Raw genomic sequence first — 18,891 nt, forward strand, 5'->3', positions numbered from 1 at the left:
CGTCCGTGAGCGGCGTTCTCGCGAGACTGCGGCACCTACCGGAGCGCCCGGTACTCAGCGCCCCGTCCACCAACCGGCTGTAGGGCACGCCCCCTTTATAGCCGTGCGTCCGGGTCCGCAGGGATCTCTTTTCCCAGCAGCCCGCTTTACCCGATGGCCAGTTTTCTGGAGGTCCCCTACCACCCCAGCCCTCTCCGCCGCGGTTATCGTCCCCCACAAACTTTTCGCTTCATGTGGATGGACCTAAAAGAACTAACATTTATTGTGCGCTGTTTTGTATCAGACACTACTTGCTGAATTTAAAACTATGCGCATACGCACACACACACACGAATTACACATTCATATTTCCTAAAGCTGAGGTTTTTTAATTAAAACAACAACAACAATAAAAATCCAGATAGATTTTAAAACGATTCCAAGAAAGGGAAAAGTGGGTAGATTTTGGTATCTTCGCAAAGTACCTGCTATGTTTTTTTTCCATACCCACTGCCCAAATACACCTTGTAACCAGGCTGTGTCTACTTTTTCCTCCAATCAAAAAGGCTCTCCCCAAACCGTTGGCTAAAATTCATGTGATGGCCTGCTCTTGTTCAGTAACTTCTCAGTACAATAAATATTCATTCATTCATGTAATGAATGAAATGGACAAGATTTTTGCCCACAATTACAGTACATATGTTCCAGGAGAAAATTCTAGCCGAATTCCTCAATAGTATTCAAAATTTTCTAAATTCGGAGCCCAGGCTGCTGCCTCTTTTCTTCTATCCCCAGTGCTAGGACTACTTACGACTTCTGGTCTTTCCTGAATGAAAACTGCCTTATTACCTTGGACTGCAATGCCTCCTCCCTCCCAGACTCACCCCCCAGTCTCTACGTATATGCACTATCCTTTAATTCTTTTCAAATCCCCAAAAATGAGTTAATCTCTCACACCAATTAACAGAACGGCAGATACAAACTAAAAGGTCCCGTGGTAACACAGAAAAGTTCATTTGGGGAATCACCACATCTAAACTCACAGTTGAGATGTGATTTTATGGATGCATAGGATTTCAACAGGGTAATCTAAGCCTGCAAAAGAATATCATGAGCATAAACACGGCAACAAAAATACAACTGGCCTCTCGGTATCCACGGGGAGATTGATTCCAGGACCCACTGTGAATACCAAAATCCCCAGATGCTCAAGTCCCGATGTTGGCCCTCTGATTTCCGTACCTGCAGATTCAACCAACCATGGATACTGAACTATTTGCCAGTTGCGGTTGGTTGAATCCACGGATGTGAACCTGCAGATATGGAGTGCCACTGTATTTTTATTGGAAAAAAAAAAGAAGCTTGTAAGTGGATCTGTGCAGTTTAAACCCACGTGGTTCAAGGATCAACTGTATACGCATAGCTTGCATCTCAACAGGAACAAAAATGCTAGACTAACACTTCTTTTAGGGGTAGTTGAGCCAAAAGCCGGTTTCATCTTGCTTCACAGCATTAGAACCGTTACAGTAAATGCTTAGACTTGTTAATTAGTGGTAAGTACTTTGAATGAATTTCCAGTTATTTCACTTCTTTGTCATTTCCTTCTCCGCAACCTTTCCTGTTTAAATCTTTTAAAAAGCAGACTTTATGTCATTCTTACTTGTGTATATGGCTCTCTCTATAATGGGAGACATGTCTCATCCAGAGCTTATATATCGCAGGACCTAATGACCTACTGTGGTACCTGCAAGATGGTAGAGTTTCAGTAAACATTTATAGAATTTAATAAAATCTGATCTGTGCTTAGAAAACCTAGATCATGTTTTACTATATGGTTAGAGACCCAGGCAGCTGCCTGATAGAAAGGGAAAATGCAATACCTCGAACAAGGTAATAAGCTTGTGAACACAGTCATACAGCGACACCAAAGTTACATACAATTTATCCTTGATTATTAAAACATCTTTAGCAGATGGCAAAGAATACCTTTAATATTTTCAAATTTTTAAGTGGCATCTATGACCAAGAAATTTTACAATTTTTAATAAGAATCCAAGATAAATCAAGGACAAACCTAAGTGAAAAGAATATAAAATATGTAAAAATATACATAAAAGCAAAAGAAGTTCAGACTGATCAACAGTCTTTTAGAAAAACTTTCTAAATATTCAAAGATCCAAGGAATTATCTAATTCTGAAAAAAGTTTTAAGTTGCATAGTTAATATATTACCAACTGTGAAATTTCAGTGATATGAATGACAATTGCAAAGCTGTGCAAAAACTGTGGGACTATCTCAGTGACAAACACAAACATTTTTGGTCGTATATTAATTCATTCAGAGATTTAAATTGAAATGAAGAATCTTTATTTGGGACTGTTTACAATTTCTAATATGTACCTGATTGTTAAAATAATGTACCATCTTCAGAAGACAGATATGTGTCTTCTTCAAAACCAATCTGTTTTTCTTTTTAACAAAAAGCCACTGTTCACAATTTGGCAGAAGTCTGGAAAATTAGTGAGATAGTATCTGTAAACGTTTGACTAGTAGTTTTACCTAAAACTAGTATAATGTTTTAATTAATAAGGTTATAAATAGCAGAGTATTTAAGAAATTACTGGGCAACACAAATCAGAATTTCAAGTATTTTATTTATTGTAAATCTTTTGTTTGTATATGTATGTATACACAAACCAAAATTTTTTTAAAAACTAAAGAAATTCAGTTAATAAACTTATTAATAAACTTTATTATGAAAAATTACCAAAAAAATTTAGGTGCTTAAATTTATATCATTCATACCATTTCTTCCACAGTAAAAATTCATTTTTTATCATAGCTGGGACAATAACTCAGAGATACCACTAACTTTTTTGCACTTATCTAAGAAAACTTTTTCTTCCTTCATTCTCCAGCCTAATTTCTTTAAAAATATTAGTGTCAACAGAGACATTATCAAGCACACCTTAGTAAATGTAAACATTCTAAATTATATTAATAGCAATCTTTGAAGTTTCAGGTTTTGGACTTAAAATTAAAGTGCTTATGAAATTCTCAAGTGGTTTTATGATAGCTCAATTGATTGAAGATATTATAATTGTTCCTGCTTTTTATTACAGCCAAGAATCAACAGCGTATCTGATTAGTTCTATTAAATACTTCGTACCTTAAAGTTTATAATTTAAAATAATGCTATTGTAAAAGGATGCTATGCTTTAACATGATTCATAATAGAAATTCTATTATTAAATTAACTTTTCTAATATTCATTATCCATAGATAGATCCACAGAATCTATTATCCATAGAATCCATAGAATCATATATCCATAGAATGTTCATTAAAATGGAAGATAATAACTGTGTGTAAGTATACACATACACACTCCTAGTGTGCTTTTGCACTTTTAAATTTATATTATGATATCTTAATTCTGTATTTTGTGCATTCTTCTGAAGACAGAGTATTCCTTTATTCATGTAGTGAATGAGATACACAAAATTCTAGGGTGTGATGATTATTAGTCTGTGCAAGATTAAAAATATTAGATATTAATTGACAGCTAATTAGTTTTCACAGGTATTAGATAATTACATGTTCAATCAGAAACTACATTAATGATAACTAAGGTCAAAATTCAGAATTACATTTAAGAACATAATGACAAAACTTAAACCAATACAGTTAATTTGAGAATCATTACAATAATGTGTTCAAATAACATAATCCATGTCAGGTGCATTAACCTCACAGATGACCGAATAAAATGTATACAGTAATGGAAATTAAAATGTTATTCTAAATTCCCTGGCTTTACTGCATTTCTTCTGATTCTCATTTCCCACTACTCAAGTTCTGTTTTTCTGTATTAATAAAGTTTGTTTGGTGGTATTTTGTTTTCATTCATAATTGCAGCAGGAAGAAAGGTTTTTCAAGAAAATATCAGGAAAAAAAAAGTATTAGCTCAGTTCCCTGAAGATGTCTGCAAAATGAAATGTTAAAAAAAAAAAAAAAAACAATCAAGTGAGGGAACTATATAAAGGAGGTGGAGGAGCAGGACGAGCAGGAATTAAATTTCCCTGAGATGATACTTTCGGTTGTGGTGGAGGTGGCCTGTGAGGGGGAAGAAAGACAGTTAATCATATGTTTCAACTGTATGAAATAATGCTACCTTAATTACAAGCCCAACATAACACCATTCTTGACATCACTGACAATTTTTAAGGGTACCTTATATTCTGAGATCATTACGAACTGGATATGTAATGGTTAAAAGTCTCCAATCGGAGCCTAAAATGGAGTAACTACCTTAAAGTCATGCTAGTGTATAATCAACAATGTACAAAGGTTCTGGTATATATGTTTTTAAAAAGGACAGCACATGAGGGGCTTCCCTGGTGACGCAGTGGTTGAGAGTCCGCCTGCTGATGCAGGGGACACGGGTTCGTGCCCCGGTCCGGGAAGATCCCACATGCCGCGGAGCGGCTGGGCCCGTGAGCCATGGCCACTGAGCCTGCACGTCCGGAGCCTGTGCTCCGCAACAGGAGAGGCCACAGCAGTGAGAGGCCCACATAACGCAAAAAAAAAAAAAAAAAAAGGACAGTACATGAAGTAGAAAAGACAAATTGTAAAAGACAAGTGAAGATACTATGTGAATTAAGCACCTCTTGTACTCTTAGGATTTAAGGGGAGCAAATCACAACTAAGTATAAACCTTACATACATATATAGAGCTGGAATTCCAGCTCTCTCAAATATAATTTCCACTCAGAATTAAACCTGCTATGACTTCTATACCAGTCCTTCTCAGTTCTCATGCTTTAACCTGTGGATACCCTTCCTTAACTTCTTCATCCAATTCTAGTATACCTCTATTCCAATAACATACTAGAACTTTACCTGGTGAATATGTGTCTCACAGTTTATATATTCTGTTCCTGATGTTCAGGTGGATTTCGGTACACTCTCACTGCATAATAAAGATTATACTTGAGGATACTACTCAGTGTGCAATTCAATTGTAATTGGAAGGACTTTTGCGGCGTGGGAGGGGTGAGATGTATTTTATGTGATGCAAAATGTTATAATAAATTTTTTCCTTTCTTGCTGATGTTACGCCCATCCACTGAGTCTTTTATTTTTCTTGTGTTTTTCAGTTCTAGAATTTCCATTTAATTCTTTTTTTAGGTTTCTAAGTCCAGCACATCTAGTTTTGTACTGAAATTCTCAATCTTGACTATTAATTCTGTGATGTAATCATCATAGTTACTTTAAAGTCCATCTCTGATATTAACTGCATACCCTCTGAGTCTGCTTTTCTTGGTTTTAGTCACATTTTCTTTTTTTATATGTCTAGCTTCTTAAACTGGGGGCCAAACATTACAAAATAATAATAATAAAACTGTAGGAAATAAGTTGAGGGTCTGATTCACCCTTACCCCGGGGTCCCAACACAAAGACTGGGATATTTGCCAGGGTACCACCTCCTTGACAGGGCTCCAGTCTTTTTCCCCTCATCCCTATGAGTTTGTTGAAAGCTCTCCTCAGCTTCTTATCCTCTCACGTTCAGAATAGGTAGATACTTACAATCTAGGATGAAAAATAGTCCCCAAAGCTGAGATTATCTCTGGACTGCCTTCCTCTCCTGGACCATAGTCCCATAATCTCTCATTTCCTTGGTAGTTTTCTGATGCCTTGAAATATATATTTTCTTATATTGTCTAGCTTTTTTCTAGCTGTTCCTAATAAGAAGGATGGTCCAGCCTATCTGATTTCCCATTGCTGGTTATTTTAAAGGTCGTTGTTTCTGAATCTTACAGACACCAAAGGCTACAGCAGCTGTTGACTGTCTTGTTTGGGCTTCTTTAAAATTTCATTCCGACGCTGCATTAATATGACAAAACTTATATAAAAGCTCTTAAAAGTTTTTCTGCAAATTGCGTTCTATCTGAACTGTAAGCAACAAATACCTTGTCCTAAATTAAATTAAAAATACAAGGGAACTATTTAGACATTAACCCTGGGTTTTATTCTGGTCAAGTAATCTAAGCAAATTCACTTCAGACCTTGATGGGAACTGCTGAGGCTGCTTGGCTGCATAAGTTGGTACTGGAAATCTGTTTGCATATATAGGCTAAAAAGGAAAAAAAAAAAGTTATTACCACAGTGCACTCATAAATATATTTTCTATAAAGTTTATTTTCCATATAAAAGTAATCAATCTATTTAAAAAATCAACGAATAGATGGCTAATAATGTTGACATTTTAAAATACTTTGCTTATTCAACATGTCTTTGCTACTGAGTGTAGAATATTTAATTCTTTTAAGATTGTATATATATTTTAATAGATCTTTACTGGAGTATAATTGCTTCACAATACTGTGTTAGTTTCTGTTGCGCAACAAAGCAAATCAACCATATGCATACCTATATCCCCATATCTCCTCCCTCTTGCGTCTCCCTCTCACCGTCCCTATCCCACCCCTCTAGGTGGTCACAAAGCACCGAGCTGATCTCCCTGTGCTATGCTGCCGCTTCCCACTAGCTATCTATTTTACATTCGGTAGTGTATATATGTCGATGCTACTCTCACTTCGCCCCAGCTTCGCCCTCCCACGCCATGTCATCAAGTCCATTCTCTATGTCTACCTCTTTATTCCTGCCCTGCAACTAGGTTCATCAGTACCTTTTTTTTTTTTAGATTTCATATATATGCGTTAGCATATGGTATTTGGTTTCTCTTTCTGACTTACATCACTCTATGACAGACTATAGGTCCATCCACCTCACTACAAATAACTCAATTTCGTTTCTTTTTATGGCTGAGTAATATTCCATTGTATATCATGTGCCACATCTTCTTTATCCATTCATCTGTTGATGGACATTTAGGTTGGTTCCATGTCCTGGCTATTGTAAATAGTGCTGTAGTGAACACTGGGGTATGTGACTCTTTTTGAATTATGGTTTTCTCAGGGTATATGCCCAGCAGTGGGATTGCTGGGTCATATGGTAGTTCTATTTTTAGTTTTTTAAGGAACCTCCATACTGTTTTCCATAGTGGTTGTATCAATTTACATTCCCACTAATGGTGTAGGAGGGTTCGCTTTTCACCACACCCTTTCCAGCATTTATTGTTTCTAGCTTTTTTGATAATGGCCATTCTGACCGGCATGAGGTGATGTCTCCTTGTAGTATTGATTTGCATTTCTCTAATGCAAATGATGATGTTGAGCATCTTTTCATCTGCCTCTTGGCCATCTGTATGTCTTCCTTGGTGAAATGTCTATTTAGGTCTTCCGCCCATTTTTTAACTGGATTGTTTGGTTTTTTGATATTGGGCTCCATGAGCTGTTTGTATATTTTGGAGATTAATCCTTTGTCTGTTGTTTCATTTGCAAATATTTTCTCCCATTCTGAGAGTTGTGTTTTTGCCTTGTTTATGGTTTCCTTTGCTGTGCAAAAGCATTTAAGTCCCATTTGTTTATTTCTGCTTTTATTTCTGTTACTCTAGGAGGTGGGTCAAAAAAGATTTTGCTGTGGCTTATGTCAAAGTGTTTTACCTATGTTTTCCTCTAAAAGTTTTATAGTGTCTGGTCTTACATTTAAGTCTTTAATCCATTTGGAGTTTATTTTTGTGTATGGTGTTAGATAGTGTTCTAATTTCATTCTTTGATATGTAGCTGTCCAGTTTTCCCAGCACCACTTATTGAAGAGGCTGTCTTTCCTCCATTGTATGTTCTTGCCTCCTTTGTCATAAATTAGGTGCCCATACGTGTGTGGGTTTTTCTCTGGGCATTCGATCCTGTAGCATTGATCTATATTTCTGTTTTTGTGCCTGTACCACACTGTCTTGATTACTATAGCTTTGTAGTATAGTCTGAAGTCAGGGAGCCTGATTCCTCCAGCTCCGTTTTTCTTTCTCAAGATTGCTTTGGCTATTCGGGGTCTTCTGTGTTTCCATATGAATTGTGCAATTTTTTGTTCTAATTCTGTGAAGAATGCCATTGGTAGTTTGATAGGGATTGCACTGACTCTGTAGATTGCTTTGGGTAGTATAGTCATTTTCACAATATTGATTCTTCCAATTCAAGAACATGGTATATTTCTCCATCTGTTTATGTCATCTTTGATTTCTTTCATCAGTGTTTTATAGTTTTCTGAGTACAAGTCTTTTGCCTTCTTAGGCAGGTTTATTCCTAGGTATTTTATTCTTTTTGTTGCAGTGGTAAATGGGAGTGTTTCCTTAATTTCCCTTTCTGATTTTTCATTGTTGGTGTATAGGAATGCCAGAGATTTCTGTGCATTAACTTTGTATCCTGCAACCTTACCAAATTCACTGATTAGTTGTAGTAGTTTTCTAGTGGCATCTTTAGGATATTCTATGTATAGTATCATGTCATCAGCAAATAGTGACAGCTTTACTTCTTCTTCTCCAATTTGGATTCCTTTTCTTTCTTTTTCTTCTCTGATTGCTGTGGCTAGGACTTCCAATACTATGTTGAATAAGAGTGGCAAGAGTGGTCATCCTTGTCTTGTTCCTAATCCTAGTGGAAATGCTTTCAGACTTTCGCCATTGAGTAGGATGTTTGCTGTGGGTTTGTCATATATGGCCTTTATTATGTTGAGGCAGGTTCCCTCTATGCCCACTTTCTGGAGAGTTTTTATCATAAATGGGTGTTGAATTTTGTCAAAAACTTTTCCTGCATCTCTTGAGGTGATCATATGCTTTTTATTCTTTAATTTGTTAATATGGTGTATCACATTGATTGTTTTGCATATATTGAAGAATCCTTGCATTCTGGGATAAATCCCACTTCATCATGGTGTATGATCCTTTTCATGTGCTGCTGGATTCTGTTTGCTAGTATTCTGTTCAGGATTTTTGCATCTATGTTCATCAATGATATTGGTCTATAATTTTCTCTTTTTGTGATATCTTTTTCTGGTTTTGGTATCAGGGTGATGGTGGCTTTGTAGAATGAGTTGGGGAGTGTTTCTCCCTCTGCAATTTTTTGGAAGACTTTGAGAAGGATCGGTGTTAGCTCTTCTCTAAATGTTTGATAGAATTCACCTGTGAAGCCACCTGGTCCTGGACTTTTTTTGTTGTAAGATTGTTAATTATGGTTTCAATTTCATTACTTGTGATAGGTCTGTTTATATTTTCTACTTCTTCCTGGTTCAGTCTTGCAAAATTGTACCTTTCCAAGATTTGTCCATTTCTTTGTGGTTGTCCATTTTATTGGCATATAGTTGTTTGTAGTAGTCTCTTATAATCCTTTATATTTCTGCAGTGCCAGTTGTGATTTCTCCTTCTTCATTTCTAATTTTATTGATTTGTGTCCTCTCCCTTTTTTTCTTGATGAGTCTGCCTAAGGGTTTATCAATTTTGTTTATCTTCTCAAAGAACCAGCTTTTAGTTTTATTGATCTTTGCTACTGTTTTCTTCGTTTCTATTTCATTTATTTCTGCTCTGATCTTTATGATTTCTTTCCTTCCTTCTACTGACTTTGGGTTTTCTTTGTTCTTCTTTCCCTAGTTGTTTTAAAAGTGTATTGTTTATTTGAGATTTTTCTTGTTTCTTGAGGTGAGATTGAATTGCTATAAACTTCCCTCTTAGAACTGCTTTTGCTCGTCCCATAGATATTGGGTCGTCATGTTTTCACTGTCATTTGTTTCTATGTATTTTTTTATTTCTTCTTTGATTTCTTCATGATCTCTTGGTTCCTTAGTAATGTACTGTTTAGCCTCCATGTATTTGTGGTTTTTACAGTTTTTTTTCCTATAATTGATTTCCAATCTCATAGCATTGTGGTCAGAAAAGATGCTTGATACGATTTCAATTTTCTTAACTTTTCCGAGACTTCTTTGTGACCCAAGATGTGATCTATCCTGTAGAATGTTCCACGTGCACTTGAGAAGAAAGTGTATTCTGCCCCTTTTGGGTGGAATGTCCTAAAAATATCAATTAAATCTTTGTGGTCTATTGTGTCATTTAAAGCTTGTGTTTCCTTATTTATTTTCTGTTTGGATGATCTGTCTATTGGTGAAAGTGGGGTGTTAAAGTCCCCTACTATTAGTGTATTACTATCGATTTCTCCTTTCATGGTTGTTAGCATTTGCCTTATGTATTGAGGTGCTTCTATTTTGGGTGCATAAACATTTATAATTGTTGTGTCTTATTCTTTGATTGATCCCTTGATCATTATGTAGTGTCCCTCCTTATCTCTTGTAACAGTCTTTATTTTAAAATCTATTTTATCTGATATGAGTATTGCTACTCCAGTTTTCTTTTTATTTCCATTTGCATGGAATACCATTTTCCATCCCCTCACTTTTAGTTTGTATGTGTCCCTAAGTCTGAAGTGGGTTTCTTGGAGACAGCATATATACAGGTCTTGTTTTTGTATCCATTCAGCCAGCCTGTGTCTTTTGGTTGGGGCATTTAATCCATTTACATTCAAGGTTATTATTGATATGTATGTTCCTATTGCCATTTTCTTAATTGTTTTGGGGTTTTTTTTTTCATGGGTCTTTTCTTCTCTTGTGTTTCCCACTTAGAGAAGTTTCTTTAGCATTTGTTGTAAAGCTGGTTTGGTGGTGCTGAATTCTCTTAGCTTTTGCTTGTCTGAAAAGCTTTTGACTTCTCCATTGAATCGGAATGAGATCCTTGCTGGGTAGTCTTGGTTGTAGCTTTTCTCTTTCATCACTTCAAGTATATCCTGCCACTCCCTTCTCGCCTGCAGAGTTTCCACTGAAAAATCAACTGATAACCTTATGGGGATTCCTTTGTATGTTATTTTTTGTTTTTCCTTGCTGCTTTTAATGTTTTTTCTTTGAATTTAATTTTTGTTAGTTTGATTAATATGTGTCTTGGTGTATTTTTCCTAGGATTTATCCTGTATGGGACTCTGTGCTTCCTGGACTTGGGTGATTATTTCCTTTCCCATGTTAGGGAAGTTTTCCACTATAATCTCTTCAAATAATTTCTCAGACCCTTTCTTTTCTCTTCTTCTGGAGCCCCTATAATTCGAATGTTGGTGCATTTAGTGTTGTCCCAGAGGTCTCTGGGATTGTCTTCAATTCTTTTCATTCTTTTTTCTTTATTCTGCTCCAGGGCAGTATTTCCACCATTTTGTCTTCCAGCTCACTTATTCGTTCTTCTACCTCAGTTATTCTGTTATTGAGTCCTTCTAGTGTATTTTTCATTTCAGATATTGTGCTGTTCATCTCTGTTTGTTCTGTACTTCTTCTAGGTCCTTGTTAAACATTTTTTGTATTTTCTCAATCCGTGCTTCCATTCTATTTCTGAGATTCTGGATCATCTTTACTATCATTACTCTGAATTCTTTTTCAGGTAGATTACCTATTTCCTCTTCATTTATTTGGTCTTGTAGGTTTTTATCTTGCTCCTTCATCTATGACATATTTTTTTGCTGTCTCTCTCTTTTTTTTTTTTATGAGTGGGATTGTGTTCCTGTTTTATTGGTTGTTTGGCCTGAGGCTCCCAACACTGGAGCCTGTAGGCTATTGGGTAGAGCTGGGTCTTAGTGCTGAGATGAGGAACTCTGTGAGACCTCACTCCAATGAATATTCCCTGGGGTCTGAGGTTACCGTTAGTCCAGTGGTTCAGACTCAGAGCTCCCACTGCAGGAGCTTCCGCCCAACCCCAGGCTTGCGAACCAGGATCCCGCAAGCCATGTGGGGTGGGAAAAAAGAGAAAAAGAACAATAACAAAGTAAAAAATAAAATTAGGCTAGGAAACTAACAGATATGTTAGAAAGAATGTAAAAATGAAAATATAGATGAATCAACAACCAGAAGGTACATCAGTATCACAATAGTAAAAAAGAGGAGGAGGGAAAAGGAAAAAAAAAAAAAAAGAAAAGAAAAAGGGGGTAGGAGGAAGGCCTTGGCTGTGGAGGGCGGGGCCTAAGCAAGGGTGAGGTTTGAGTGGTGGGTGGGGCCTATGCTTAGGACCCACAGGGCTGTAAAAGATGGGGGTAAGGGGGTGGGGCTTAGGCTCAATGGAACAGAAGGGGCCCAGGCGTGCCCCCCACCCCTGGTCTCAGAGGGCAGGGGACCTCACCTGGGAGCCCAGCAGGCTTTCTGGGCTCGTGTGGGCAGGCAAACACCCTCCCCTCTTCTCCTTTTCCTCTGGTCTGGGGTCTGGGAGGGCCCCCCCCACCTGCCTCTCCTGATCTCCCTGGCCTCCCTCTTATGCCCCCAGGACCAATGCAGCCGGGGAGGGAAGGGGGTGACTTGGAGGGCAGGGGACCGGCCTGGGAGCTCAGCAGGCTCCCTGGGCCCTAGTCAGGATTATATTTTTTTTAATTCAAAAATAATGAAGCATTATCTTGGCCCTAATCAACTCCATTAGTTAAAAGGTAACATATTTCCTATGTCCATATATTTTAAATAAAATCTTCCAAAAATGTATTGCCAAACCTATACAGAACCTAACTGGTACTATAAATATCACTAATTTACAACCCTTGATTTTGATGTGGAAAACAGGGAACTTCTGTGCACTGCTGATGCAAATGTATAATAAATTGGTACAGCCACCATGGAAAACAGTATGGAGGTTCCTCAAAAAATTAAAAACACAACTACCATATGATCCAGCAATTCTACTTCTGGGTATTTATCCAAAGAAAATGAGAACACTAACTTGTAAAAATATCTGCACCCCCATGTTCATTGCAGCATTATTTATAACAGCCAACATGTGGAAGAGCCTAAGCGTCCATCTGTGATATATATATATATATATATATATATATATATGAAAATATTATTCAGCCACCAAACAAAAGGAAATCTTGCCATTTGTGACAACATGGATGGACTACAGGGCATTCAGGCTAAGTGAATAAGTCAGACAGGAAAAGACAATTACTGTATGATCTCACTTATATGTGGAATCTAAAAACAAACAAACAAACCAAAAAATACCAAACCCTTAGATACAGAGAACAGATTGCAGAATGACAGAGGCAGGAGAGGGAGATGGGTGAAAACAGATGAAGGTGGTCAGAAGGTACTAGTTTCCAGTCATAAGATGAATAAGTCCTGGGGATATAATGTACAGCATGGTGACTATAGTTAATAACACTGCATTGTATATTTGAAAGCTGCTAAGAGAGCAAATCTTAAAAGTTCTCATCACAAGAAAGAAATTTGTAACTATGTGTGGTGATGGATGTTAACTAGACTTATTGTGGTGCTCATTTCATACCATATACAAATATTGAATCATGTTGTATACCTGAAATTTATATGTTATATGTCTATTATATCTCAATTTTTTTTTTTAGATCTTGTTATGTATATCCCTTGAGGGGGAACCAGGACCCTTCCCCAAGGCTGCACTATTTATTTTTAATAAATTTATTTATTTAATTTATGTATCATTTTTGGTTGTGTTGGATCTTCATCGCTATGCATGGGCTTTCTCTAGTTGCAGCAAGCGGGGCTTCTCTTGTTGCGGAGCACAGGGTCTAGGTGTGCAGGCTTCAGTAGTTGTGGCACGCGTACTCAGTAGTTGCGGCGCAGAGGCTTAGTTGCTGCGAGGCATGTGGGACCTTCCCGGACCAGGGCTCAAACCCGTGTCCCCTGCATTGGCAGGCAGATTCTTAACCACTAGACCACCAGGGAAGCCCATATCTCAATATTTTAAAAAGTAGAATAGTGGTTGTTAGGGTGTGGGGGATGGGGACATTGCTTCATGGGTACAGAGTTTCTGCTTGGGGTAATGAAAAAGTTTTAGAAATAGGTAGCAGCGATGATTTCACAACATTGTGAAAGTAATTAATGCCACTGAATTGTATATTTAAAAATGGTCAAAATGGCAACCTTTATGGCATGTATATTTTACCACAATAAAAAAGGAAAAAATATGTCAAAGACGAAAAAGAACACATATATAATTTCTAACTTGGATATGTAGGGACTGTGTGATCATCCTATATATGTAGTGATATGGAAAAATCTCTGAGATATATGGTTAAGGGGGAAAAAGGGCATAACAATTTTTGTTTCTTTTTTATAAAGGAAAAGGGAGAAGAACTGGGTGATTCCATATGTATCCTTCCATATTAGAAGGATATCTAATCATCTTACCTCCACATAACTGGAAAGACTTTAAAAGTCTGACAATACCAAGTGTTGGCAAAGATGTAGTTTGACAGGAATGCTCATACACCACTGACAATACATCAAACAACGGTGTAACCTTTTTGGAAAACAATTTGGCATTTTCCAGTAAATATTCACATTATCTTTCAACCCAGCAATTTAATTCCTGTATGCCCCTAGATCAGAGCTCTCTAATAGAATTTTCTACAATGATGGAAACAATCTATGTCTGTGGTGTCCCTACAATAATGGCCACATATGATCTATCGAGCATTTAAAATGTCAATGAGGAATGGAATTCTTAATTTTATTTAATTTAAAATGAAATTTAAATAGCCACATGTGGATAGTAACCACTGTACTAGTACAGTCCTAGAACTCACACATGTGCATGAGAAACATATAGAATGTCTATCTTAGCTTTGTTCATAGTAATGAACAACGGAAACTAGTAGTAGAAAAATGGATTTTTAAACTGTGTGGTATTTATGTAACATAATATCAATAGTGAAAATGAATGCGTTAGAGCTCCATGTATTGCTAGGGATAAATCACAAAGCAATGTTAAAGGAAAAAGCACATTGCAGATATATGATAGTAAGCAAAACATATAATGTTTAAAAGCAGATAAAGTAATATATATTTCTTAGGGATATATGCATATTAGAAAAAGTATATCATTATCCCAATACTCCCTAATACACTCCAAAGGACAGTGATTACTGGTCCCACTGCTGAGACAACTAGGCCTATTATTGCAGGAGCTCAGCACCAGATCTTTAGTAACATGCCCTGGGGAAGCCAGGCATTAAAAACAGAAGGATAGCAGACATAGGAGAAAACAGTGACAGCATAAATCCCATGTCATTTCCCAAGCTTGGTTTCAAGGCAAGACATTCTCAATGTCTAGATGTTTTCTCCCATCTCCTCTTAGCCATGGACCCTGCTGGTATTCCATTAACTAACCCAGAGGCCACCTATAGACCACACTCCTAAATTCTTTGGAAATTATCTATGTTTATTCCTATATGATGTAACAATTTTTTTAATCTTTAAAACTTTGATATCATAATATAGTAAAGAAAAAGAATTTTTCATTTAAACTTACAACTTCTCTGGGAGAAGCCACTGAAGAAGCATGTCCAGGAACACTCACTGGCTGTCTAGAAACTTTTGCTTGATTTTTGCCATCTGACCTGAAAGATACAATTACTTTTGAGCTAAATTAAGATTAAAACATTTCTACATGATATATTACATAGACCTTGCATTTTCCCAAGTACAGAACAATGTTGTTGGTAGTGGTGGTGATGATGATCATGAAGACAACTAAAATTTTTATGGCATTTTAAACAGCTTTCACCCAGTTTTAATCCTTAGAGTACTAGAAGGTTCTATTAACCTCATTTTACAATTAAATAAACTGAAATTCTAAGAAATTATGTAATTTGGTCAATTGGGCCAGTGTTCTCCAACTTCTCTCCTCAAGTCTTCCTGAAATCAGAGAGGAGTAAAAGCATATTCCTAGGTTTGAAATAGTCACTCTGAATATTAGGAAGTCCAAGAGGAGCAAACAAGCTGGATGGAAAGATGTCAGCTAAGATTTAGACATGCCAAAATGATAGTAAGTCATCTAGGTAGAAGTGTATAGGAGATAGCTATTGCTATGGAACTAAAATTTCAGAGATGCAGACTGTGAAATTATCTATAGGGATTGGTCAGTCTGAAGTTAAGAAAAAGGATAGAAACATAAATCTGGGGAAGTCCCTGGCAGTCCAGTGGTTAGGACTTGGCGCTTCTACTGCTGCGGCCTGGGTTCAACCCCTGCTCAGGGAACTAAGATCCCGCCAAGCCAAATACTTGGCCAAGTGCAGTGTGGCCAAAGAAAAGGGTGGGCGAGGGCGTTATGCCTCAATAAATTATATTTTTTAAAAAAAGAAATATAAATCTGTTTTAGAATACATTAAGAAAAATAAAGCTAACATCAGGATACTCTAGGAAAACGTTATGCAGTAAGTGAGGTAAGTGAGAAAGAGGGCAATGAAGTAAAGTGAGCAATCGAGGCAAGATTTGAACATTTTGGAATCATTATCATAAGAAAGATTAGTTATTAAGTAATTACATTGTGCTATGGGTTTTATTTGTTAGTATTTCCTCATTTAATCCTCACATCAACCCGAAGAGATAGGTAATATCATTATTCCCATTTTAAAGGAAGTAAACCAACGCTCAGAGACTTTTTTTATTATTCCAGTTCATAATGCTAGCAAATGACAAACTGGAACTTGAACTTAGATCTGACTACAAGGCCCATGCTAATATATGCTACATTCCAATGCCAACATGTTAGAAGTGATCGTTGAGAGACAGCTGTATAAGAGTCCAACACACAGACTAGAAATATCAGCTGTCTGAATTATGACAACCCTTTCTTCCATCAAAGCTTGTTTCTTAAAAGCTGATGATTCACAAAATCTGTTTTCAAAAGAGACTTGAAGAACACTTCTCCTATGAGAACTGACACTTGAAATAGACATGGAAGAAAATTTTTTAATGAAGCCCAAATCAGAAGTTGTAGTCCAATTACTCCACTATCAGAAATCAAACTCAAGTAAAATGAAGCCTAGCAGCCATTTTCAGTAGCATACAGGCTGGTCACCATAATCCTTTCCCCTCACCATTATAAGAGGTGGCTGAGTCACCACTGCCCTTTAACTCCTGCTAATCATGTCAAAAGAAAGGAGAGATAACTTAGAACCCTATTTTTAAACCAGCTTCTATGATATGACTATCATCATTAATAATGATTATACTTTAAAATTTTTAATATGAATTTAAAAGAAAAATAATCTAAGTACTCATATGTTTGTGATCTCTTCCTTCTGCAGTAGCTTTTCTGTAGCTGGTCTCTCTTAATGAAGACAAAAGCAGCCAATATAGCAAGAGGAACAATGACGAAGAAGAACACCAGAAGTCCGTCCCTCAAGGCGGTATTCTTTTCTACAGAGAAGGATTTTACATTAATGATCATTAAATTAGAGGTTAACTCATATTAACTAGAACATACTAGGTGATGAAACATTTTACATTAATTTTCACATTGTTCAAAAGTCACACTGATATAAACTGAAATATATTGAGAAGTCTTGTTCACTCCTCATGCTTGCCCACTTCATTTTTGTCTCCCTGAAGATAACCACTTTTATTAATTTCTTATATAATCTTACAGTATTTCTTCATGTAAATATAAGAACAAAATATGTTTTATTGTTAACCCTATCTTACACAAAAGGCAGCATGGCATAAATGCTATTCCACACATTACTTTTATCACTTAGCTATACTACATATCTTCCCAAACTATACATACAGCACCACCTCATTTTCTATACAGCTATACAAAACTCCATTGCAAGGATGTCCCATAGTTTATTCAGTCAGTAAGTACCCTACTAATACTTTTATTTTTCCAATCTTCGCTGTTACAAAAAAAAATGTTATAGTGAATAACCTTGTACATATATCATATCATTTTGGTGCAGGTATATCTGTAGAATAATTTCCCAAAAGTAGAACTGCTGTATCAGAAGGTGAATGCATTCATCATTTTTTTTAAGGCACTATCAACCTGTCTACCACAGTGGTGGTTACAAGTTAGCATGCCATATATTCAGACTATAATTCAAAAAGATACATGCACCCCTATATTCATAACAGCACTAATCACAATAGCCAAGACATGGAAACAACCTAAATGTCCATCGACAGATGAATGGATAAAGATGTGGTACATATATATATAATGGAATACTACTCAGCCATAAAAAAGAATAAGATAATGCCATTTACAGCCACATGGATGGACCTAGAGATTACCCTACCAAGTGAAGTAAGTCAGACGGAGAAAGACAAATACCATATGGTATCACTTATATGCAGAATCTAAAATATGACACAAATGAACTTACCTATGAAACAGAAACAGACTCACAGACATAGAGAACAGACTTGTAGTTGCCAAGAGGCATGCGCGGAGGGAGAGGGATGGATTGGGAGTTTGGGATTAGCAGATGCAAACTATTATATATAGAATGGATAAACAACAAGGTCCTACTATATAGCACAGAGAACTATATTCAATATCCTGTGATCAACCATAATGGAAAAGAACATGGAAAAGAATGTATATACATGTATAACTGAATCACTTTGCTGTACAGCAGAAATTAACACAACACTGTAAATCAACTATACTTCAGTAAAATAAATTCTTTTAAAAGTTAGAAGGCCAGCCAGCAATATACAAGAATTCCTCACAGCCTCACCTATAGAGTCAAACTTCTGCATGTTTGCCAACCTGGAAGGTGAAAAACTATATCTTTTATGATTTTAATTTGCATTTCTCTTTTTATACTATGATTTGAGCAACTTTTCATGTTTAAGGAAACATTGTATTTCTTTTTCTTCTCGGTCTTTTGACTGTTTTTCTGTTGGTCTATTGGTTTTTTTTCTTCTCAGTTTCTAAAAACTTTTATATATTAGGGAGAATAGTTTTATCTGTATATGAGTTGGAAATATTTTCCCCATTTTGTCATTTGTCTTATGGTACAATGCTTTTCTCCATGCATAAGTTTATTGTTCTGAGGTAGCTGACTTTATCAATCTTATTTTTTATGGCTTATGGATTTAAAGTCTTGTTATAATTTTTAAAATTCATTAATATTAATTTTGTCTGTTTCATGTTCTTTAGTGAAAGAATATAGTAAA

General features: G+C 36.3%; 1 protein-coding gene across 1 annotated transcript in view; it reads right to left on the minus strand.

Moving 5' to 3' along the window:
• Positions 1-2,613: 2,613 nt before the first annotated feature.
• ADAM9 (ADAM metallopeptidase domain 9) overlaps positions 2,614-18,891 on the minus strand; it is a 105,811-nt gene continuing 89,533 nt past the window's right edge. Inside the window, exons 19-22 of the mRNA XM_082608633.1 lie at positions 16,983-17,124; positions 15,233-15,320; positions 6,048-6,115; positions 2,614-4,095 (exon numbers count right to left, since the gene is read on the minus strand). Coding sequence (XP_082464759.1) covers positions 4,002-4,095; positions 6,048-6,115; positions 15,233-15,320; positions 16,983-17,124 — 392 coding nt within the window. The 3' untranslated portion in view covers positions 2,614-4,001. The remainder of the gene's footprint in view (positions 4,096-6,047; positions 6,116-15,232; positions 15,321-16,982; positions 17,125-18,891) is intronic.

The sequence above is a fragment of the Mesoplodon mirus genome (genome assembly GCF_964341445.2).
Source record: "Mesoplodon mirus genome assembly, chromosome: 20".
Classification (NCBI taxonomy): domain Eukaryota; kingdom Metazoa; phylum Chordata; class Mammalia; order Artiodactyla; family Ziphiidae; genus Mesoplodon; species Mesoplodon mirus.